General features: G+C 36.4%; 4 protein-coding genes across 6 annotated transcripts in view; 3 read left to right on the top strand and 1 right to left on the bottom strand.

Annotated features, from left to right (window-relative positions):
• The first annotated feature begins 764 nt into the window (after positions 1-764).
• Positions 765-7,804, top strand: LOC127514476 (adenosine receptor A1). Of its 2 annotated transcripts, XM_051897346.1 has the most exons (2): positions 765-1,192; positions 4,157-7,804. In XM_051897346.1, the coding sequence occupies exons 1-2, from the start codon at positions 804-806 to the stop codon at positions 4,770-4,772; spliced, it is 1,005 nt and encodes a 334-aa protein (XP_051753306.1). In that variant the 5' UTR covers positions 765-803; the 3' UTR covers positions 4,773-7,804. The 2 variants fall into 2 exon arrangements, with proteins under 2 accessions (XP_051753306.1, XP_051753307.1); XM_051897347.1 differs by lacking the exon at positions 4,157-7,804 and having other exon boundaries at positions 765-1,206.
• A 3,028-nt stretch (positions 7,805-10,832) lies between these two features.
• On the top strand, positions 10,833-16,668 carry sys1 (SYS1 golgi trafficking protein). The gene is made up of 4 exons (XM_051896855.1): positions 10,833-11,001; positions 11,449-11,690; positions 15,053-15,120; positions 15,211-16,668. The coding sequence occupies exons 2-4, from the start codon at positions 11,529-11,531 to the stop codon at positions 15,449-15,451; spliced, it is 471 nt and encodes a 156-aa protein (XP_051752815.1). The 5' UTR covers positions 10,833-11,001; positions 11,449-11,528; the 3' UTR covers positions 15,452-16,668.
• Positions 16,669-17,089: 421 nt separating this feature from the next.
• On the top strand, positions 17,090-20,768 carry snrpc (small nuclear ribonucleoprotein polypeptide C). Its single transcript, XM_051896854.1, has 6 exons — positions 17,090-17,214; positions 17,801-17,843; positions 17,942-18,050; positions 18,175-18,264; positions 20,089-20,193; positions 20,277-20,768. Exons 1-6 carry the CDS (start codon positions 17,207-17,209, stop codon positions 20,399-20,401), a joined length of 480 nt encoding a protein of 159 aa, XP_051752814.1. The 5' UTR covers positions 17,090-17,206; the 3' UTR covers positions 20,402-20,768.
• Positions 20,769-20,888: 120 nt separating this feature from the next.
• The window catches only part of anks1ab (ankyrin repeat and sterile alpha motif domain containing 1Ab), a 31,624-nt gene continuing 29,155 nt past the window's right edge, over positions 20,889-23,357 (bottom strand). For both annotated transcript variants that reach the window (XM_051896850.1, XM_051896853.1), the window contains one exon: positions 20,889-22,557. In XM_051896850.1, the coding sequence (XP_051752810.1) occupies positions 22,519-22,557 (39 nt within the window). In that variant the 3' untranslated portion in view covers positions 20,889-22,518. The remainder of the gene's footprint in view (positions 22,558-23,357) is intronic.

The following is a 23,357-nucleotide window of genomic DNA, read 5'->3' as shown; positions in this document are numbered from 1 at the left end:
AACAGATTTTTTTTTTTTTTTTTTTTTTTTTTACACACAAACGCATAGCTTCGCTTCAGAAGGCCTTTATTAACCCCCCGGAGCCATGTGGAATATGTTTATGATGGATGGAGACACTTTCTTCAGCTCATACTCGTTTGGTAATGCTTACTGCCATTATAAAGTTCGGATGCGTCAGGATATTTATTAACATTTCCCTGACTGTGTTCATCAGAAAGAATAAAGTCATATACACCTAGGATGGCTTGAGGGTGAGTAAAACTTGGGGTAATTTTCATTTGAAAGTGAACTAATCCTTTAAATTCTACTTCCTTATTTTAAATTCAAATTTCAATTTCATATTCTGTTTGCAAACTCAATTCAGATTCAAATGGCATTCTTAATTCAATTCTAAATGGCACAACTGGTGTTTCAGGTTTCAAAAGTGTGAGAAAAGAGAGAAAGAGAGAAATGGTGAGTGATGCAAGCAGTGGGCAAGGAAATAGTGCTGCAGAGAATGAACCACCCCTCCCTTCCCAGCCAGCAGAGCCTACGCAACAGAAGGAGAAGCAGGAGTTTGTGAAGATGCAAAGGACAAGGCATACGGCAGCTCAAAGTAACTATAGATGACATGGATCTGCTTATGAAGTAACTCTGAGTGCTTTTCATGGCAGGCCAGTTCAGCTACTACCAGTAAGAAAGACTTAATTACAAGACAGCCATAAAGACTAAAAAACAAAACAGTGGAGTAGACTGAGAAATAGATTAAAATGAGAGCACATACCAGCATTTGAGGACATCGTGAGAATCTTGTAGAAGACGCAATGGAACAGGAACTACTTCTAGGGATGGCAAAGATGTCAACTGTCACAGTAACTGAGAGCTGGGAGAAAGCGGACCTGATGTACATCTCCATTGAGAGCACTATCGCCCTGGCGTCGGTGCTTGGGAATGTGCTGGTGGTCTTGGTGGTGGGCATGAACCAGGCTCTTAGAGACCCGACCTTCTGCTTTATCGTATCTCTGGCGCTGGCCGATATTGCGGTCGGCGTTCTTGTCATTCCGCTCGCGGTGGTCATCAGCCTGGGTCTCAAAACACAATTTTACACCTGCCTCTTCATTTCCTGCCTTCTCGTCATCATCACCCAAAGCTCCATACTGTCCCTGCTGGCCATCGCCATCGACCGCTTCCTACGTGTCAAAATCCCGACCAGGTGAGTCTGAAACACTTACTGAATAAAGATTACATTTTTAAAATTTATTAATAATTAATTAAAGAAAAAACATGTCAACTGACATCAGACCATTGAAAATAATACCTTGAAATATGCTGTACATTTATAAATCCCTCTTCTAAATAAACCATATCAGGACGATGCACAAACATATTTACTATGTTTTACAACTGTCTATATTTATTAGTGCAGAATCTGCTTAAGTATAACATATAATAGGAAAGAAAAATCACAAATTTTATGCTAGTTAACTGACTTTAGATTCTAGGACGTCACAATTGGTGTGCAAGTCCACCAAAAAAACTACGGATTGTGGTGCATAAAAAATACTGATGCATTTCGCCAACTTATTCACATTAAAATTACTGTTCAAATTGCATGACACAAAGCAATAATTTAACAAAATCATCATGCACAGCCTTGAGTAGATTACTGCGGTCATGCAACAGCATTTTGATAAAAAAAAAAAAACACCAATATTCAATAAACAGTTTAATTTAATAATAATAATAATTGTTCGGCAAACAACAAAGCCTTGAGAGTTTCTCATCCAATCAGGTGTCAGAGTCAGAACTATTTAATTTTATAAATTTGCATTTTGCCACGTAGAGATTAAACTTTACCTTTAATGCATCAGTTGTGTTTTATCATGTTCCTTGGCCAGACAGCAATATATCTGTTGCTTTCTTTAATGCAAATCAATAGGCTGGTGTAATGCAAGGCTTTTAACTAAATTAAATCCCTGCTGTCTGTCAAAGGGAATGATGTTCACTGGTCTGATAGTATTTTGGCAGCATACCTAACCACTCATTTGCTTGATGTTTGATGGCATGTGACTTACGCTTAAGTAACACATTTGTGGGGAACGGTGAATTGAATATATTAAAATATATTAAAATACATCATTTATATCTAAAAAAAAAAAAAAGAAAAAAGAGTTTATTTTCATTCAGAAAATTTACTTGTACTGCCTAAGGCAAGTACAACTAATCCCAGTCTATTTGTACTGCATAACAATAATGTTAATAATTCATTATTTATTTCTAAATAATTTTTACTTACCTCTTTCGTCTTGAGGATGATAAAACGTCTGGGGAAAAATCCCACAGACTCCACACCCAAGCCATAACTAGAAAGAAAATAGAGATCTGTGAGCAACTAACCTCCCTTTCTGAAAATGTCAAGCTGCTCCTGTGCTTGACGTGAAGTCTTGAAATCGGTCGAAAATCTTCATCTTTGTCAATATCAACGAATTCTTGAAAATAAGGCCCAGTGTTAATCTCATGATTAACACAACAACGCCTTTAAAGACAATTCATACCATAGAATGTAAGTAATGCCATGAGAACAAACAACATTTCATGCTCCACGTTAAATTGATCACTTATAATCCTCTTTTAGGTTTTTATAAAATGATCTGGTGCGCTGGACAAATTATTTGGTCGCGTTTTTCAGCGTCTTTCATTTCAGTTATGCGCTCTGCCTTGCTCAGTGCACGTCGCCACTTTCCAACTGATTAACAACGTATTTGGTAGCTAACTATTTCTATGATCGTATTTTTGCAGCACTACGCATTTTAAAGAGTATTAACTGCTGTAACTCACGGATTTGCGCTGAGTCCAGCAGCATCGCGATCCCCCTCAAACCGGGCCAGAGTGAAAAGAGCGGGATCCGCCACAGTTTAAAAAGACAAGACGCCTGAAATGATTGGCCGACAAAAAACAGCCGTTAATATTTTAAGTTTAATTAATTGAAATTATATATTGTATATTTATTTTATTAATAATTTTTATTCGTTTTAGAGCTTTTTAAGTGGTACCATATGAAATATAATTATATAGCCTATATATATGTATTGTTTTTATTTCCATAAACACAAACTGCCCACCCAGGAGATAACACATATATTGTACCAATCTGTCCAGAGGCATTTTTTTTTTAAAATTACACATTATGTGTTAAAATCCCACACAACATGTGTCAGAATCCTGTCAACACAACCAAGTGTGTTGTTTTTGGACACGTTTTTGCAGTAGGCCTATTTGTTAAATGACCTAATGAGTTATATTACCAAAGTCCCTTTAAGACAAGTCATTTCATTTGGTGGCCATCTTTGAAACAGCTCTCGGGCATGCAAGTGCAGCTCCTATCTCTTTGAATGGGGAAACATAAAATTCTCCAAAGCTGTTTGCCAAGCTTTCGGTTAAATTTCATATTTAAAATCACCAAGGGAATCTGACAAACAATTGTCTCATAAATTTTGTTTCTAAACGTTCAAATCATGACAAAAATAACTGTATTTTTCAGGCTGGATCGGGCTAATGCGCATGCGCAGTCCTAAGTGCGCGTCTCTATAGACCTTATGTAGCCCCGCCCCTTTTCAGCGCTGCGCTCATGTCTTTTGTCTTCCGGTTTGTATTTCCACAGCGAACTTACGTATTTATGAATGAACTGCTCATTTTAAAATCTTCCCGGTCGACTGACATTTGTTAAGACATCTGCTTTAAACAATACAATGCTCACGATGACTTTCATTAACTCTACAACAAGTAAATCCACTTCACCAGCTAATTATTCTATGACAGCGATGCCATAGAAATATACAGAGCTACCGTGAAAACAGAAGTTCAAAGGAAACAGGAAGTGTGCGTCTGATTGTTTATATAGGAACCGGAGCTTCTATTGGCCGCTGCAGTGACGCAATGACTTTACCAATCGGTGACTGGCTCTTATTTAGAAGGCGGGACTTATTCCGCCATATTGCATGTTGCACTTCCCCATTCAAAATATTACAAGTGATGCGTCTTGTGTTATTCTATAGCCTTTGATATTACTTAAAATTAAAGAGGCGTGCTTTATATAGAACAACACTTGCATCACCACTTGCTGTTATGATTGGTTTCAAAAAGCAATTTATGCCATTGCATTTGTATTTTTTGACAGGTACAACATCATTGTTACGCAGAGGCGGGCATGGGTAGCTGTGGGTTTGTGCTGGCTCATCTCGTTTCTGACTGGATTAGTGCCTATGGCCGGCTGGCACCGCAGTCCACCCGCAAATGTCAGTACGACGACCATCCAATGCCAGTTCATCAATGTCATGTGCATGGATTATATGGTCTACTTCAACTTCTTCGTTTGGGTGGTGGTGCCCCTGACCATCATGATTGGACTGTACGCCGAGATCTTCCGCGTGATTTCCCGTCAGCTCAATCGTCGAGCCGAAGCCACTTGCGACTCGAGCAAGTACTACCGCAAAGAGCTGAAACTGGCAAAGTCGTTAGCACTAGTTCTGTTTCTTTTTGCGCTCTGCTGGCTGCCGCTTCATATAATGAACAGTATTGTGTTTTTTTGCCCGACATGCACAATGCCCAAGAGTGCTGTTTATGTGGGCATCTTTATGTCACACGTTAACTCCGCACTCAACCCACTAGTGTATGCGTTCCGCATCCAGCGCTTCCGTGATACACTGATTCATATCATCCAGCGATTTGTGCTCTGTAAAAGCCCAAGCCAGCACGGTCCTGGACCAATTACGGAGAAAACCCAAGTTCAATAGCAACTAAGACTAAGGGGGAATTCACTAAGAATGGTAGCGTACGTTTGGAGTTGTTTTAGCATCTGATTGACTAAAGCAGGGGTCTCCGAACTCAGTCCTGCAGGGCCACTGTCCTGCAGAGTTTAGCTCCAATCCCAATTAAACACACCTGAACCAGCTAATCCAGGTCTAATTAGGCATACTAGAAACTTCCAGGCAGGTGTGTTGAGGCAAGTTGGAGCTAAACTCTTCAGGACAGTGGCCCTCCAGGACCGAGTTTGGAGACCCTTGGACTAAAGGAACTATGCAAATCACATAACAGCATAAACACACCCAAAATTGTGCAATGCAATTTTTCATTATGCATTACATTGTAGAGGATGCTGCAGGCTACTGCAATCGGACATTGCTGCAGTTCATGCATCTGAATCAGCTCTTTAAAATGCAGAAAGAGCACTTGTCTACACTGTGTGTCTGGAAATATGCCCAGTTATAATGCTCTTCTCTATCATTTGATGAATTACTGCTGCTGTGGTCACAGGAAAATGTACACAAACATCGCTTTTCAGACGTAATTGTGCCAGGCAAATAGCAGTTTTGTAAATACGGTGCATTCCATATTAAGCCTTATTTACATAGCAAGGAGGTGTGATGCACTGGACAGAGTGACTATGACTTCAAAGTGCAATGCTATACTGCACTTTGCATGTCCCAAATGACACACTATACACATATACACTATGTACTCAACCGTGTAGTTTATGAATTTTATAAGGTTATTTTGTCATTCATCAACGGGTCTGATAGCCCCTGCCCCTCCATTATCTAATTAAAGCTGCGGCAGTTGAGTGCAAAAAGTGTTCAACATTCCACACTTCGTTTTTTCGGTTAATTAAGTGCATTATCTGGGTATTTAAAGTGCACTTTTTGTTTTTGGAATTTTCAGTGTGAACACACTACTTGCACTATGTATATCTATCCAGTCAGTCTCTGTCTTGTTTTTCTTTGACGACCCCATCTTCTGTCTCTAAGTTAATCTTGAAATCCAACTCTTCATCCTGTCAGCTTGATCCTGCTCCTACTTCTCTCCTGAAATCTCTGCACCTATTTCTCACTTCATCAATACATCTCTTACCTCTGCTTCATTTCCTCTGCCACTCAAATCTAATTACCGTCCTATTTCAAATTTACCCATCATAGCTAAATTACTAGAAAGCACTGTTGCCTCCCAACTCCAGTCTTTTCTAGTTGAAAATAATCTCTTTGATCCCTTTCAATCTTGTTTTCGCTCCCTCCATAGTTGTAAAGGTAGTGAATGACCTACTGCTTTCTGGTGACTCTGGTTCTCTGTCTATACTTCTGCTACTTGACCTCAGCTCTGCCTTCGATACCGTCTCCCATGAATTACTTGTTTCTCGTCTCTCTGATTTGGGTATTTCTGGTACTGCTCTTTTTTGGTTTTCTCTCTGACAGACAATTCTACATCTCAGTTAAGGATTTTCGATCACCTACTGTCCCCCTGAAGCGAGGTGTTCCCCAGGGATCCGTTCTCGGGCCTTTATTATTCATAATTTACATAATACCACTTGGTCAGATTTTAACTATCACTTTTACGCTGATGACATTCAATTATACTCTATCTGCACACCTGCTCTACCTGCCCAAACAGACAAAATCTCTGCTTGTGTGAAAGACATAAAAGATTGGCTTAATTCAAATTTTCTGAAACTTAACATGGACAAAACTGAGATTATTGTCATTGGAACTCCCTCACTTACCAGCAATATTTGTACCAATTTCACCTGTGAGATTGCTGGTTCTCACATCAAATCTTCTAATACTGTTAAAAAATTAGGTGTAATCTTCGACTCCACCCTTTCCTTTCAGTCTCATATTACCTCTATTAGCAAATCTGCATTCTTTCATCTATGTCGCATTGCCCAACTCCGTCCTGGCTCCCCCTTATCTTTGTAACATGCTCGTCCCCTACACCCCGACTCGCTCACTACGTTCCTCTGACTCTGGCCTTCTCATTGTCCCTCTGCATTGCCTCTCTTCAATAGGGGGCAGATCATTCAGTGCTATCGCACCCAAACTCTGGAATTCTCTCCCCCGCTCACTCTGTTGTGTTAATAATATCTCTGAATTTAAATCATTACTCAAAACTCACTTGTTTTCTGAATGTTATACCTCTGATTTGATGGATTGATTGCTCTGCTTAATTAACTAATAGTTCTCTGAATGTTATGTTATGTCTCTTAAGTCCTGTTTTGTATTTTATTGTGCTTGACTCTATTCTTCTGTATGCTTCCCTGTCCATTATTGTTTTTCATCATTGTCTACTCACATTATCTCTTCCTTGTTAAATGTACATTGTATAGCGTCCTTGAGCTCTGGAAAGGCGCTATATAAATAAAACTTATTATTATTATTATTATACTAATGGGCATAGAATAGTGCATAAGTACGCAAATTGGGACGCACCTCTAAGTCTTAAGAAATAGTATGACATACTAGCAGTTAGTTAGGGGTAATCAGTTTTACTTTTCAGTATCAGAATCTAACTGACTTAAAAAAATGCAGTTATAAACAGTAGTTTATGCATCCGGCCCCTGGTTAAGTTGGATGGCATGTGACTAGTAGTGAATAAGAAGTTTTTTTTGCTGAAATGCAGAATGTAAAAGTGACAGCTGTGCAGTGAATTCACCGCTGTGAGTTAAACTATGGACAGGTACTTGAAAGATCTTTTGAATGTAATAAAAATATTTTGTGGCCTGATGTTGCTAAGGATGAGCATTGGATGATTTGTTAGACTTGTCATGTCATTGAAATGCACAGCAAACAACTAAATAGATTAAAATGGGACAATTTAACATAACCAATTTTCCACTAATGAGCAAAACACACCAATATTCATTACAGTCGTAATGCTTTTTCCAGCTAATGGTTTGGATTTGGTTGCACATATTTTGTTTGCACATTTCTATCCCATAGGAAACACTGGATCTTGTGTGTCTATAGTTTTTGAGTGAAATGTCTTCAATTAAAAACTACTACCAATAGCATGCAGTGAAGAATTTGTATTTATTGATTAATAGAAAATTAATAGAAATGTATCAAATTGAATACCTTTTTTTTTTTTAAATGACAGATGGAGTCTTCAGGAAGCCTGTTTGAAAACAATAATTTTTTGTGAATGCATAAATTGCACATCAAGCAGCGAACAACCCCCAAAGAACACCCTATCAACCACCTCAAAACATGCTAAAAACATCCAGAACACCTTATCAACTGCATTGCAATGCCCTGGCAACACAAAGCTTTAAAGTCTGGATGTTTTACTGTTTTGTTTATTTCCAAATGTGATTCATAACTGAGAATCATCTTTTTACAACTATTTTTTAAATTACCTTTTAAATCAACAATTTATAGGTGGGTCAATTATTTAAAATAACATATATTTTATTATATTATGAATTACATTATATAAAATAATGATTTGTTATCATAATAATTTTCACACTACAATTAGGGAAAATGTGCTAAAACATGGAAATAATAGTAAAAAAGTTTTAGGTAACAAACTATCCAGCAAATTCACATAGCCATACTGAACTATAGAGTAAGATATTGTGCTTTTATGACAGTAAAGATAAGAAGAATTTGCATTTAACACATGACTTGAATTATACAGTTAACCAATAATTAACTGTCCCAGACTGCCAATAAACTGTATGTTGGTACATCATCAAGATTAATATGAAAATGGGTTTAGGAATACCTGACTCACAGTTGCATCCCATATCAAAATACATCATGATCACAAACTACCCATTTACTGATTTATACATATGTTGACTAAGATATATATATAATGCATCCAGTGTACTAGAAGAGTCAAAGGTCTTAATTTCAGTTCTTGTTTCTCATTCAAGCGACAAACCAACTGACGGACCACAGTGTGAATGTCAAATGCCAACTCAAGAGATGAGCGAGACAAAAGGAAGCTCTGGTGAAATGTGAGAAGTGTTACAGGCATTCTGACCACAAAATATGACAAATAAGTCACAGATAACAACTATAAACTTTCACTATGCCAGTAAGTGGGTGGGGAAAAAAAACATAAATCATAATGTCATTGGCATAAGCACATCAGGGCCTATATATCTTTCTGAAGTCTTGAAGCGGTAATTATGTTGGCTTGGCAAACATCTACCTATAAACATCCTAGCAACCGCTCAGAACACCTTAGAAACCACCAAGCAACTTCTTAGCAACCATCATGTATTTCCCAGTAGCAAATGTTTAAGTAGAAACCACCCAAAACACTCAAACCACAACCTAGCAATCACCCAGCACACCATGCAGCATATAGCCTGCTTAATATAACTGCTTTCAAATTACACAACAAGGCTTAGGTAAATTTTAACTTTAACTTTATATATGCTTGGTTTCACAGAAAATGCTTAAGCTAGTCCCAAACTAAAATGCATGTTTAAACTGATATAACTGAAAGCAACTTGCACTGACATATATTGAAATATGTCAGTGCCATTGTTTTGTCTCAAGATGCACACAAGTAATGTTTATTTTTTCTAAGGCACGTTTAAAAAAGCTACTTAAATGTCCTAATTGAACTAAGGCCTAAATAATCCTATCTTAATCTAAACCCTGTCTGTGAAACCACGCCATACACTTTACTTTTAAACGGGTTTAAACTTCCAGATAAGGCTTTCTCAAACCCAAATTCAAACTTTCTTTTTCTAGTTTGCAATAATAGCTATTGAATTATGAAGTTGAACTATGACAACAATTTATAGGTGCTCGAACATATCAAATCATATATATATATATATATATATATATATAAAACGATACCGTTCAAAAGTTTGGGATCGGTAAGATATTAGATTTTAATGTCTTTAAAAGAAGTTTCGTCTGCTCACCGATACAGTAAAATCAGTAATATTGTGAAATATTATTACAATTTAAAATAACTGCTTTCTATTTGTATATTTTTTAAATTTGAATTTATTTCTGTGATCAAAGCTGAATTTTCAGCATCATTACTCCAGTCTTCAGTGTCACATGATCCTTCAGAAATCATTCTAATATGACGATTTGCTGCTCAAGAAACATTTATTGTGTACAATTGTACAAAATATTTGTATACAATATTTTGTTTTCAGGATTCTTTGATGAATAGAAAGTTCAAAAGAACAGCGTTTATTTGAAATATAATCTTTTGTAACATTATAAATGTCTTTACTGTCACTTTTGGTCGATTTAATGCATCCTTGCTGAATAGAAGTATTAATTTCTTCATTTCTTTTCAAAAAAATAAAAATTAAAATTCTTACTGACCCCAAACTTTTGAACGGTAGTGTATAATGTTTCAAAAGCTTTGTATTTCAGATAAATGCTGTTCTTTTGAACTTTCTATTCATCAAGGAATCCTGAAAAAAAAAGTACACAACTGTTTTTAACATTGATAATAATAAGAAATGTTTCTTGAGCGGAAAATCGGTATATTAGAATGATTTCTGAAGGATCATGTGACACTGAAGACTGGAGTAATGATGCTGAAAATTCAGCTTTGCCATCACAGAAATAAATTAGCCTACATTTTTAAAATATATTCAAATAGAAAACAGTTATTTTAAATTGTAATAATATTTCACAATATTACTGTTTTTACTGTATTTTTAATTAAACAAATGCAATCTTGGTGAGCAGACGAAAGACATTAAAAATCTTACCGATCCCAAACTTTTGAACGGTAGTGTATATATATATATATATATATAATAAAACAGACAATGATTTAATAATAATTTTCCCACTGCAGTAATGACAGTTGGGGAAAATGTGCTAAAACACTGAAATAATAGACAAAAAAGCTTCATAGTCCTAATTATAGGCTTCATTTTTATGAAAAAAAGGATAAGGATAAAAAGAATAATAATATCAACTCATGACATCAACTGAACCTCAATGTAATTATTTTTCCAGTTATTTCAGTCGAAGAGCTGATCATCTGTTTTGTGATCGGTGAAGGTTGATAATGTATCGAATCTGCGCCGCGGGACACACAGATGATAATGACGTCAAGCTCTGAACATCGGCTCAAAGTTTCGCATCCGGTTGAACTTAATATTATTAGCCACATAAAGCGTTTCCTGTCCTTAATTTTAAATTGTCAGGCGTTGGACCGACCTCAACATCTCATTACGGATGTGTCTTATTAAGGGTTCGTGTTTTCATGACATTATAATACTCACAGACGGACGTCAACAAAGTCGCTGGTTAGCACTGTTTTAGCTAGCGAATGCTAATAAACAGCCTGTTCGCCTGTATATTTTACATATACATGTTTGTTTATTGATATGAAACGACATTAAGTTTATATTATATTAATTATGTTTATATAACTATAAAAATATTGAAGATAACACATTATTATTCTTGACTATAGAATGTTTGAATGCTAACTAGTGCGTATGTTGCCTAATAATGCTGACCAGCGGAAGTTATTTAGTCTCAGTAAAATTGATTTCACATTATCTGGGTTGGTTTACTTAGCTTTCGTGGTTACTAACAAAAAAGACCATATTTTTGGTGATCTATCATGGTATTCTCAGAAGTAGGTCTGACAAACTAACTGAATTGTGCACTGTTATTCTTTTGGCATTGACAGGTTGAAACTCAAATCTTGGGGCTCCTGTTAACCCATCCAGCCGGTGTGGGACGTGTGTTGTCCCCCTCTTCTCCTGCGAGATGGGCAGTCATTTCCGCAGCTACATCTGGGATCCGATCCTCATCATCTCTCAGATTGTTCTCATGCAGTGCATCTACTACAGCTTCTTGGGTCTGTGGTTGGCTGGTGTTGATGGTTTGGTCCATACCAGTAGATCACTTGACCAGATATTCAGTTATGAGGTAAGTACCTGTCTAAATAGAGCTGGATGAAAGACTTACAATCATTATTTTGCAGACAATGGCTAAAAAATGGCTCTCTCATCCTTTTCAGTTCAATTCACATTTATTTGTATAGCGCTTTTCACAATGCATATCGTTTCAAAGCAGCTTTACAGAGAATGCATGTCAACATTACAATTTAGAGTAATCTGTTATCAGAGGTGACTGTGTCCAATTTCAGAAATGTACATATACAAATCACGCAGTTAGCTAACAATGTATTAATTTAAGGTAGAAACAATGAGCTTTTGGAAGTAATGAATACATGTTAACAGTGATTAGGATATATAGCAAAATTTGGAATGGTGCACGTTGATCCAGAGTTTGCGTCATCTGAAGTCCTTACAGGGGTTGGCGCCGTCTCTTCACGGGTGGTGGTCATCTTCATAAGAGACTGGATCCTAACTGAAGCTGATGTACTCTCTAGTCACCTTGGGATGGGCATCCTGAGATAAAACAGAAGAGCAAATGGAGTATAATTAGCTTAGCTGCTGTTCGTAACATTAAGCAAAGATAGTCATGTGCAATTGATCTGATATGAGATGCATTATGTGAATGCTTGGCTAAAGAGATGCGTCTTTAATCTAGGTTTAAACTGGGTGACCCTGAGCCCCGAACATTATCAGGAAGGCTATTCCAGAGTTTAGGAGCCAAATGTGAAAACGCTCTTCCTCCTTTAGTGGACTTAGATATCCTATGTACAACCAGAAGTCCAGAGTTTTGTGATCTTAAAGAGCGTGATGGATTGTAGGGCGATAGAAGATCAGTTAAACGGTTAGTTCACCCAAAAATGAAAATTCTGTCATTAATTACTCAACCTCATGTCGTTCCACACCCGTAAGACCTTCGTTCATCTTCAGAACACAAATTAAGATAGTTCATGTGACTACAGTGGTTCAACCTTAATATTGTAAAGCGACGAGAATATTTTTTCTGCACCAAAAAAAACAAAATAGCGACTTTTCAACAATATCTAGTGATGGGCAATTTTAAAACCCTGCTTTGAAGCTTTATGAATCTTTTGTTTCGAATCAGTGGTTCGGATCGTGTATCAAACTGCCAAAGTCACGTGAAATATTGACATTTCAAAACACTTAAGATGTAACGAAGCCTCGTTTACTGAAATCACGTGACTTTGGTGCTCTGAACCACTGATTCGAAACAAAAGATTCGTAAAGCTTCAAAGCAGTGTTTTCTCTGAGCCATCAGATTTCACAAAAAATATCTTAATATGTGTTCTGAAGATGAGCGAAGGTCTTATGGGTGTAGAACGACATGAGGGTGAGTAATAAATGACAATTTTCATTTTTGGGTGAACTAACCCTTTAAATACACAGGAGCTAAGCCATTTAGAGCCTTATAGGTCAGTAGCAATAATTTATAATCGATGCAGAACTCAATAAGTAATGAGTGTAGAGATGATAAAATCATCATCCTTTTAGCTAAATATTGCTCTCTAACAAAGATTATGGTCCATATGCTGCCTTTGAGTGACAAATAGCTAGAGCTGGGTTTTGACAGATTTCACGAATCAAAATTCACATGCTCTTGATTCGATTCTGGACTCATTTCATTTGGTTTTGTATCAGGTACAGTATGGCAATTTTTCCAAAGGGAAAATTCTTTCTCAACAAATGCTGTAAACTATACAAGGAACCAAGTCAGTTGTTACATTACTATAATATTAAAGGTTAGAATTAATAAAATTCAATTATTTATTTTTAGATATAATAATCAGAACTGTATACTACAAACACAACAATTAAATTGCATATATATCGACTTTTCAATTATGTTTCTACTTTAATTCGGTGTTGAAATATAAACATTTAAACTGTGATTGTCATAATTTGTTTCATGGCAGATTCATTCAAACATACAATAAATGAGACCACTAAAAATGTAATGAATATATAATATAGTGCATATACTTAGCAAAATGCTCCTCTATTGACTAACAAGATATGGAAATTGAATGCTTTCCTGAAGTAAATATAACGTTACGTGGCACGTATTGTTTACAAGCTGTTTTATTGACGTCCTTCCGCGGTTGAAACACTGATTGAGTGATTACATGAGACATGATACATTTTAGTAAGTTGTACTGTTTCATTCATCATACCGTATGATGTTCATTCATGTTTATTTCAAGCTATAACTAATAGTAAAAAGGAAGAGATGATCGGTTCATGATTAGCACTACAGCGATCTGTCACGCCACATTAAAGAGCGTCAAAACTGTATTTATTGTTTGCATTTTGGGATAAAATTGACAGGATCTGAAAGCTAAGACTTTGTTTCTTATCAAAAGTAACAAAGCACAAAGTTTATTGTGATTTCTGAATGGAAGGTGTTTTGTTCATGCATCAACAGAAAACAGCATAGACTGAAAGATCGATCTTGGGATTTAAAGGATTAGTTCACTTCAGAATTAAAATTTCCTGATAATTTACTCACCCCCATGTCATCCAAGACGTTTATGTCTTTCTTTCTTCAGTCGAAAAGAAATTAAGGTTTCTGAGGAAAACATTCCAGGATTTTTTTCCATATAGTGGACTTCAACAGTTACCAACGAGTTAAAGGTCCAAATGTCAGTTTCAGTGCAGCTTCAAAGGACTCTACCCGATCCCAGACAAGGAATAAGGGTCTTATCTAGTGAAACGATTGGTCATTTTATAAAAAAATAAATAAAAAATGTATATACTTTTGTACCACAAATGCTCGTCTTGCACTGCTCTGCGATGTGCCATGCATTACGCAATCACGTTAGAAAGGTCACGCATGACGTAGGTGGAAGTACCGCAGTAGGGCGAAAATCTCTATCTCATTTTCTCCTCCAACTTCAAAATCGTCTGACATCATTGTTTTACCTTTTTTTTGTAAAGGCCGTTTGACTTAGTCTTTGCACATCCGCTTTGTAAACACTGGATTGGTATGTGTGACCTTTCCAACATGATTACGTAAAGCGTGGAGTGTTGCGGAGCAGTGCAAGACCAGCATTTGTGGTTAAAATATATAAATTTTTATTTTATTTTTTAGAAAATGACCGATCGTTTCGCTAGATAAGACTCTTCTTCCTCGTCTGGGATCGCATAGAGCTCTTTTGAAGCTGCACTGAAACTGACATTTGTAATTTCTTTTCGACTGAAGAAAGAAAGACGTAAACATCTTGGATGACATGGGTGTGAGTAAATTATCAGGAAATTTGAATTCTGAAGTGCACTAATGCTTTAAAAATCAATACTGGTTCATCAAAATGAAGATCAGTTAAAACTGATATTGTCAACCCAGCCCTACAAATAACTAGTTTACTTTCTTTCAAGGTTCTTGGCTTTTCAACAACACAAGGCCGCTTGTCTATGATGGCATTCATTCTGAATTCTCTCACATGGTAAGTTTATATTAATGTCTCTTATTCCAAACAGTTATCTCTGTTTTATCTTTTATCTTAAGTCATTCCTGGCTCTGTTTCTCTTCTCAGTGCTCTTGGCCTGTGGTTTTTCATCCGACGGGGAAAGCAGTGCTTGGACTTCACCGTAACAGTGCATTTCTTCCACATGATCGGCTGCTGGATCTATAACGCCCACATCCCAGCCGCCCTGTCATGGTGGTTGGTCAACGTGGCCTGCATGGCCCTCATGGCAGTCATTGGCGAGTACTTATGCATGCGGACAGAGCTCAGAGCAATTCCTGTCAACACGGCACCCAAATCCAACCTATGAGGACTGTTTAGAGACAGATGTGCCACAGTTGGAGTGAATGAGGTCGGCGTATCGGCAGGGCTGGTGTGTTGACTAATGCTGCTGTGGTTTTCCAGGAGGATGAGCAGAAGGGACTTGGTTTTCTGGTGATGGATTGGTCACGTCACTGTATTTAATCCAGATGACATTGAGATGTGCCGCATATGTCAGATGGGTTTTCAAGCTGCATCATGTTAGGATGATGACTTCCCGCAAGCATTCGCATCATTTCAAAGGGACTATTGTAATTAGTATATTTAGTAATTATTTAGGATCAACAGTTTTCATCATTCACAGATGGCTACTGAAAATATGAAAGCGATGTGTGTTCTAACAGCGCAGAAAACATCATGTCTTATGTGTAAGTCTTTATCTAAAATAAAATGCAATGTAATTCTGAATACTTGGATAATGGTTCCTTATCCTTTGGAAAGAAATAAGTGGTTTTCATGTTTTATCAAGTCACCGTTTTACAGTTACCAATGGCAGAGTTTAAGTCGACATGAAATCAAAATGGACTCTCTTGATAGACGTTCCTGTTGTTATTGAGCATGTTGTTCCACAGAACAAAGTTAAATGTGGATGCCTGCTTTTTTATTTTTTATTTTCCGTTTAATATTAATAGAGATGTCACATTAAGGAAGTAAAATTGGTCTCAAATGCTGTTTAATGTTTACATGTTTAATGTATTTTGCATTCAATTTCAACCCACGTCTGTCTGCTACAATCAGTATCGCTTTCAAAATTTGTTTGCGATAAGTAATGGCATCATACATGCTTTTGTAAAGGTTTAAAGCAAATCAGATCAACCAGATATTTTACATATACTGTTGCAACATCCTGTTTCTCAAGCACTTTCAGCTACAAGTTTATTACTGACTACTACAATAGAAAGGCTAAATATGAACTGTCATGCTGCAGGCTCAAAATAGATAAGATGGTAGAATTGAAAAAAGGTGTTGCAACCTGTTAGACATTGTACTGTATTACAGGCATTTTGTCAATGGTTTTGCTTTTGGTGGAACTTTGTAGATTTGAATGAATGAACAACATAAAACATTAAAGTTGAACTGCTTAAAGCTGCACAAGGAAACATCTCATGGCAGCTGCATGGTTTCTCAAACGTGTTGCGAAATACTCGTTGCTTTAAGATGTCTTCTCAATTGTTTTGTCAGAATAAAACTATATTCTGCAGTGTCCCTTATCTGTTGATGCTTATAGTATTGGTATAAATAAGTATTGATAGATTCTTACAGAGCACAACGGTGAATCTCACGAACCCTGGCAAAAAAATGTCTAGTCATATTTCACCCTGAAGAAATGTTTGCCTTTTAGGGCCAAAGTCATGATTGTAAACAATTAATACAGTACACAAATACTACAATGATGTATAAATACAATTTTAATAATGTTTCATTATATTAATGAGAATTAGTTGAAGTCAGAGCTCTTTTTTGTTATTGTACAGATATAACGAAAATGTTTTTCATACGCTATAGGTATTACATTTAAATATATTAGGGGAAAATGTTCTTAACCGTCACTACAGTAAACGCAAACACAAATGTATTTATTTAGGCGTGAAGTGAGACCTTTTGAAGTGGGTAATCTAATACAGATCCTCTCCCAAACACGGGGTGGCGCCAGTGCACGCACGTGTTCGCGCAAACAAAGACGTAAACGGATTCTCATATTCTACATCCGGTGGTTTTCGCCCCGCGCTGTTCCGCTGTGAAGATGCCGAAGTGAGTCAATCTTTTATGCTTATTTTATACAAACATATACGATGTATTTTAAAAACAAACCAACACATCTTAGTCACGAGAGGTTAATCATTGTATCGGTTGTGCATTTAGGCAATTTAGAAAACCACATTACAAAAACAACTGTGTTTCTCAGACAAGAGCTAGCTCTGTAAGCTAAGCCAGCGTTAAAATGGGTTCAAAATATTTGCTTTAGTATGCTAGTTCTTATGTTTACACACAGTTTAACTGCTTCAAATAACATTTTGCTGGAGTAATCGATTTTTAACAGTAGAAAATGTGCAAAATCAGCCATAACAAATACTACCATGTAAATACCATTGTGCGTGAATTTCAGTGTCATGGTATGCTATTTATATGGTGCTCCAAATTACTTCCAAGAAGACACTTTCATGGTACATGTCCAACAAAATCATGGTACTTTGTTACTTTTGCAAGTGGCAGTACTTTAAATAGCTGTGATATTATCATTAGTGTGTAAGTCATCCCTGTACTCTAGTACCACTACAGTATTTTTGTGTAAGGTTGAGTTGTTTTTGTGTAACACCAGTTTTTTTTTCTCATCCAGGTTTTATTGTGATTATTGTGACACATACCTGACACATGATTCGGTAAGATTAGCACTTTTTATACAATCTGTTGTTAATCTGAAATGACATTCATTATTATCTATGCAAATGTTTATTGTCTGTATATTGAATCTCTGCAGCCATCAGTCAGAAAGACACACTGCAGTGGACGTAAACATAAAGAAAATGTGAAAGATTATTATCAGAAATGGATGGAGGAGCAGGCTCAGAGTCTCATCGACAAAACAAGTGAGTAAATCATATTCTTGTGGATGTTATTAGACATTAACACTGATCTATACAAATGCATATTTGATATAATTATCTTGATTCAGTTGATTGGGCACTTATTTTCTTCATTTTTGTGTTACAGCGGCTGCCTTCCAGCAGGGTAAAATTCCACCCACCCCGTTCCCAGGAGCCCCTCCACCTGGCGGATCTCTGCTTCCTCATCCAAACATTAGTAAGTTTTGGAGCTCTGAAATGTTTGCTCCCTTTCCTGTCAGTCACAAAGCTTACCAACAGCCTTGTCAATAGTTCTGAGTAACTCAATGCTTAATTAAGGCAAGATTTTACAGGCAAAACCACTAATTCACGAATATTTGCGTGGATTATTTCATATTTGTACGCACAGAACTTCTCATGAAAATAATTCACAACACATGTGGATTTGCTCTTAACCTCATTCGAGCATTAATGAATTTAAAGTATTCTAAATGAGCGGGCGTGTGCACAAGGTTAGTCATTTGCATAAAACACGCCCAACCATCTCCGTCTAAGGGCTTTCTGCATTTTTTTCGTCAAACTCAGCGCTCTCTGCAGACGCACTCTTGCCAGATTCTCATTCTCAAAACCCAGATTACAGGCCTCTCATTAGCCAGATGTACACATACTCGTATATCTGCGTTATTCAGAGAAACCTCGCAGCTGAAGCTATTATGCACCATTTCTTACTCTCACTGTATATGATGAAATATTTAAGATGAAATTAAATGGTGTTTTATTATAGAATTTTATATATAAATTATAAAATTTTAATATGTAATATCATTTAACATGATTTGTTTGTGAAAAGGTCGTACACAGATTTCACGCATACGTTTGTGCGTATGCATGCTTGGTGAATGAGACCCATTGTTTTTTTTTGTTTTTCATGCACTAGTCAATTTTAAGATTTTGGGCTATTCTGCTTCCACAGCGTGTCTTTCAGAATAGTGAAAAGAAAACATCCGAAGTACACATTTAAGTGTTAAATTACTTTTTTTTTTTTACATAGGGCCAGGTGGGTTTGGACAGCTTTTTTTCCCTTAATAAATGAAATCATCATTTAAAAACTGCTTTTTTGTATTTACTCTGGTTATCTTTGTGTAATATTAAAATTTGTTTGATGATCTGAATCAAATATGCAAAAGCTAAAAAAAAAAAAGGAAGGGGGCAAATACTTTTTCATAGCACTGTAGATATTGCATATTTAAACATAACATTTCAGAAAACTTGTAATGAAAAACTATTGTTAATTTACCCTGTTCACCTGTGGTATCTTGCCTTAACACATTTAAATTCTGAAATTGTGTATTTCACACTAAATTGTATTATATAAATATTGGCATGATATCAGTCACCCTGCTCTCTAGATATCAGTCATATTGGTCAACCAATAAATTGAGAATTTACTTTAAAGTCCTCCTGTGGTGAAAATCAAGTTTTTAATGTTGTTTATATGTCTATGTGGTGTTTTTACCATGCTTTAAGACAAACCATGTGCAAATTCATAAGTCAACACCATTGCTGAGTATTTTCTCTTTAAAACTGCAGTTTTGCTGATGTTTCTGACATCACAAACTACCTTGTAACCAATCACGTCAACGTGCTGGCGGGCTTTAGTATATCATTAACTATGACCGATCTGAAGCAGGAGAGTCTCAAGAAGCTTATCCCAGTATATTTTTCTGTTGATATGAAAATTCAGCGTTTACCTCAGTAAGTTGACCAAGTGGAGGCGGGGCTAATTAGCATATTAATAGATATGCATATATTGAATGAAGCAAGGGTGTAGAGCTACATTCAAGCTACTTTAAGGCATGAAGAAAAAAAAAAATTCCCACAGGAAAAAATGCTTAAATATGTATTATAATACTTTCGTGATCAAATCTGAGTTTAGAGAAAATTTACTACAGGAGGAGTTTGAGTTAAATTTAAGTTTTTTACATCACAATATAAAAACACGCTTGTTTTCATTTGAAGATTATGTACAAGGAATAAGCTGTTTTTCTCTTTTAACTTGCAGGCGGACCTCCGAGACCTGGCATGTTACCAGCTCCTCCAATGGGTGGTCCTCCTATGATGCCCATGATGGGTCCACCTCCTCATGGCATGATGCCTGGAGGACCAGGTAAGATTGTTCAAATGTAGATGTAGCTTAGTTAATGTGAAGGATGTCTTGTCAACAACATTCTGAATTGAATGTCTTTCCAGGTCCAGGTATGCGTCCACCAATGGGCGGACCTATGCAAATGATGCCCGGGCCACACATGATGCGACCTCCTGCTCGGCCAATGATGCTGTCTGTTAGACCTGGTATGGTGCGACCTGATCGATAAAACCACGGTGCCATGATTTCCCATCCGACATCCATGGAAGACTCAGCCAAATATCTACACTGGTTTTACAGTCGATTGAAGATTTTTATAGTTAGTCCATTTGCGTTTTATGATGACTAATGCCTGTGGTTCAGGAAATGTTGGTTCGCTCGAGTGACTCGGATTATCACAAATTCCTGTAAAATTTAATGAACCTTCCATTGGCTTTCATTTCATATTTATGACAGACCAGAGGGCGTTACATAATGGGTTTGTGTATGATGTGCATTTATTACGTTGATGGTTGTTTTGTTTTTATTTACTGTTGGGATTATTTTCAGCATTCTGTTTTTCATGTATTTTGAGAAAATAAAATGAAAAACATCTATTTTTGCTTGTTTTGATTTGGTCTACTTGTACAGCATTTAAACACAGTAAAATGCATCTTGATTACTCACAATAATGTAATCAAATCAATAAAGCCAGCTCAAGACAAAAGACACAAACGTAGAGCAAAAAGTCTTGAATTTATTAGTTCAATGGCATTGAGATAGTATAATGATTGTTCCTTAAATGGAATGAACATACAGAATAGTATGAACATTCAGGACAAAAAGTAAATTTAATCGACATCTTTTAATCGTAGTTACTTTACCTTCTACATAGGCCAACAGTGGTATTTTTTCTTGTGTTGTCAAGTGCAAGCATTCAGCCCTGATCCTGGTATGTTTCTGACATCCTCGTACTCTTCCCAACCAGGGAAAATAGAGGTTACTAATGTAATTTGTGTTAAATTGTTTGTCAATATTTGCTCAAATTATGTGAAGTTCAAAAGAAATTCAAGTGAATTCAAAGAGGAAGCGAGGGAGAAGTGTTGCCTGAGGGGTTTGCATTTTTTCTTTTTTTTCTTTCTCATTTCTGTAAATCATTCTAACTATTCCACTGCAGCATATGTGCCCACAAACACAACCTGCTAACTATAAAAAAAAATAAAACACTTGTTGTGATGCTTAAACAGCTAGGCTTTGTGACAGGTGGCCATAAAGTGACATTTAATTCAGCTCTGTTTTCATACGGCAAATCAATAGCCTAAATATGCTACATCTTCGCTATTTCACAGTAAGATCATTGCATCAACCATTGATTTGATTTTAATTTAGCTGGATTCTTCATATACACTTTTTGCTGATTATGCCATAAATCTTCAACAAGCAGTTCTACAATGTACAAAGAGTTCAAAAAGATCAAGAAACTCATTTTTCATTTTTTTTTTTTTAGGTATACGCAGCTAACGTCACTCACAAAGTCCTTCTCCATATGAAAATAAACCACAGTTTAAGAGGAAACATTGAACACTAAAATGTCATAATGTTCACACAGTGCTCAGGAAAGAGAATTCCAGTTTTCCAGAAATTCCATAAAGTTCCGTTTGCTATTTGAAAATAGAAGTGAGTGAATCTCATGGAAAACTTGAGAAATGCCTGAATCATCCCAAAATCAAATCAAAGCGGCGAATAAAACCTATTTTTAGGACCATACTTTTTTTTTTTTGCAATTAAGCAAATTTCCCCCAACATCTTTTTCATCATATTGAGAAATATATTATTATATAATATATTTTATTATTAAATAAAATAGACTACATTTGAAGAGTACAACTGTCAGTAGGCCTATACATTTTGGTTGCATCTTATATTTAATATATTCTTATAGATTTTTTATTTTTTCACCCACATTACAGTCATGATTTGCAGTGAATATGTGTCAAGAAAATAATGTCCCAAAATCTTAATAGTCCTAAAACTAGGCTTCATTTGCTATAGGCCTATGCAAAATATCACCTTTGATTTTGGGGTGAAATACGACATTACTTTGTGAGATTCAATCAAACTGAATATCATGCTGCTTCATATTTTAATATTTGACGTGTCATGTCCATTTCCACGTCACCAGCAAATCAGTTTATCGGTCGAGTAATGTCCTTTTTCAAGTTTATTTTTGCAGTAGGAGCAACTTTGGACAGTCCGTTTGGTACGGCAGTTAAGTGCTAATTTTGTATTCCACTTTCTCTCTCGCATACTCACTCAATTTCTTCCTCATTTGGACTCACATAAAGTTTCACCTGAGTCCCCTTCAATTCACACCTTGGTGTCCGGAAACTTGAAAGGTGGAGTAAGCTACACAAGGAAAAATATATTGGAATTCAGAAATGGGAATGCTCTAAAATCCCAATCAAGTTGTCAGAGCCCAGTCAGGACTGCTAATTAAACTAGAAATATTAAATATGTGACAAAATTTCAGAAATATGAACACAGTGTCAAAAAATACACAAAGCTCACGTTACAGGATGTGATGGCATGAGTTAAATGAATCTTAAGTAAGCCTCTTTGGCAATTTTCAGTTAGGAAATGGGACAAAACAATGTCAAACGGTGGTTATTAATGTGTGAGGATGATAGCAATGTCTGGAGGCTGAGGATGTGCAACACAGTCACAAAGAAATTACCACAACTTTAACAGATAAAACAGGACATGAGAGACAAACACTGCAGTTCAAAGGTGAGTCACAGCCAAAATCAAACCGTTCTTTTCCACACAAGAATAAAAAACAGCCAAGTACACACTGCAACGTTTTGAGAGTGACAACAACATTTAAATGAGAAATGAATCAGCTAAACTTGAATTCTGTATGTGTATGATATACCGGAGTCACTCCGGAACGCGCAATCGCGACCGTTGCGAAACTGTCACCATAGCGACAGCTGTGGCGGTTATAATCCAGAAATATGGACGCCGTTATTTTTGACGATGAATATAAGCGAACAGAGGCGTATTTGTGTCCTATATTTTTAGGTTTGGTGGGAGAAACTACGGTGAAGTGGTACTATCGAAATATGCGAACAAATCAAGACACATACCTTAGTTTCTGTGGTTTTTCTGGCACCTCAGAAGAGTTGTAGTGTCCGTGAGAATGACGT

This window comes from Ctenopharyngodon idella, chromosome 6, assembly GCF_019924925.1.
Source record: "Ctenopharyngodon idella isolate HZGC_01 chromosome 6, HZGC01, whole genome shotgun sequence".
Taxonomy (NCBI): Eukaryota; Metazoa; Chordata; class Actinopteri; order Cypriniformes; family Xenocyprididae; genus Ctenopharyngodon; species Ctenopharyngodon idella.
Note: the sequence above shows the minus strand (reverse complement) of the source record. Positions and strands in the feature narration are given on the sequence as shown.

Coding starts and splice junctions, on each gene's coding strand:
- LOC127514476 (XM_051897346.1), top strand. CDS start 804: ATGGAACAGGAACTACTTCTAGGGATGGCAAAGATGTCAACTGTCACA. Junction 1,193..4,156: donor CGTGTCAAAATCCCGACCAG/GTGAGTCTGAAA, acceptor ATTTTTTGACAG/GTACAACATCATTGTTACGC.
- sys1 (XM_051896855.1), top strand. CDS start 11,529: ATGGGCAGTCATTTCCGCAGCTACATCTGGGATCCGATCCTCATCATC. Junction 11,691..15,052: donor ACCAGATATTCAGTTATGAG/GTAAGTACCTGT, acceptor CTTTCTTTCAAG/GTTCTTGGCTTTTCAACAAC. Junction 15,121..15,210: donor ATTCTGAATTCTCTCACATG/GTAAGTTTATAT, acceptor TTCTCTTCTCAG/TGCTCTTGGCCTGTGGTTTT.
- snrpc (XM_051896854.1), top strand. Junction 18,265..20,088: donor GCTTCCTCATCCAAACATTA/GTAAGTTTTGGA, acceptor TTTAACTTGCAG/GCGGACCTCCGAGACCTGGC. Junction 20,194..20,276: donor CATGATGCCTGGAGGACCAG/GTAAGATTGTTC, acceptor ATGTCTTTCCAG/GTCCAGGTATGCGTCCACCA.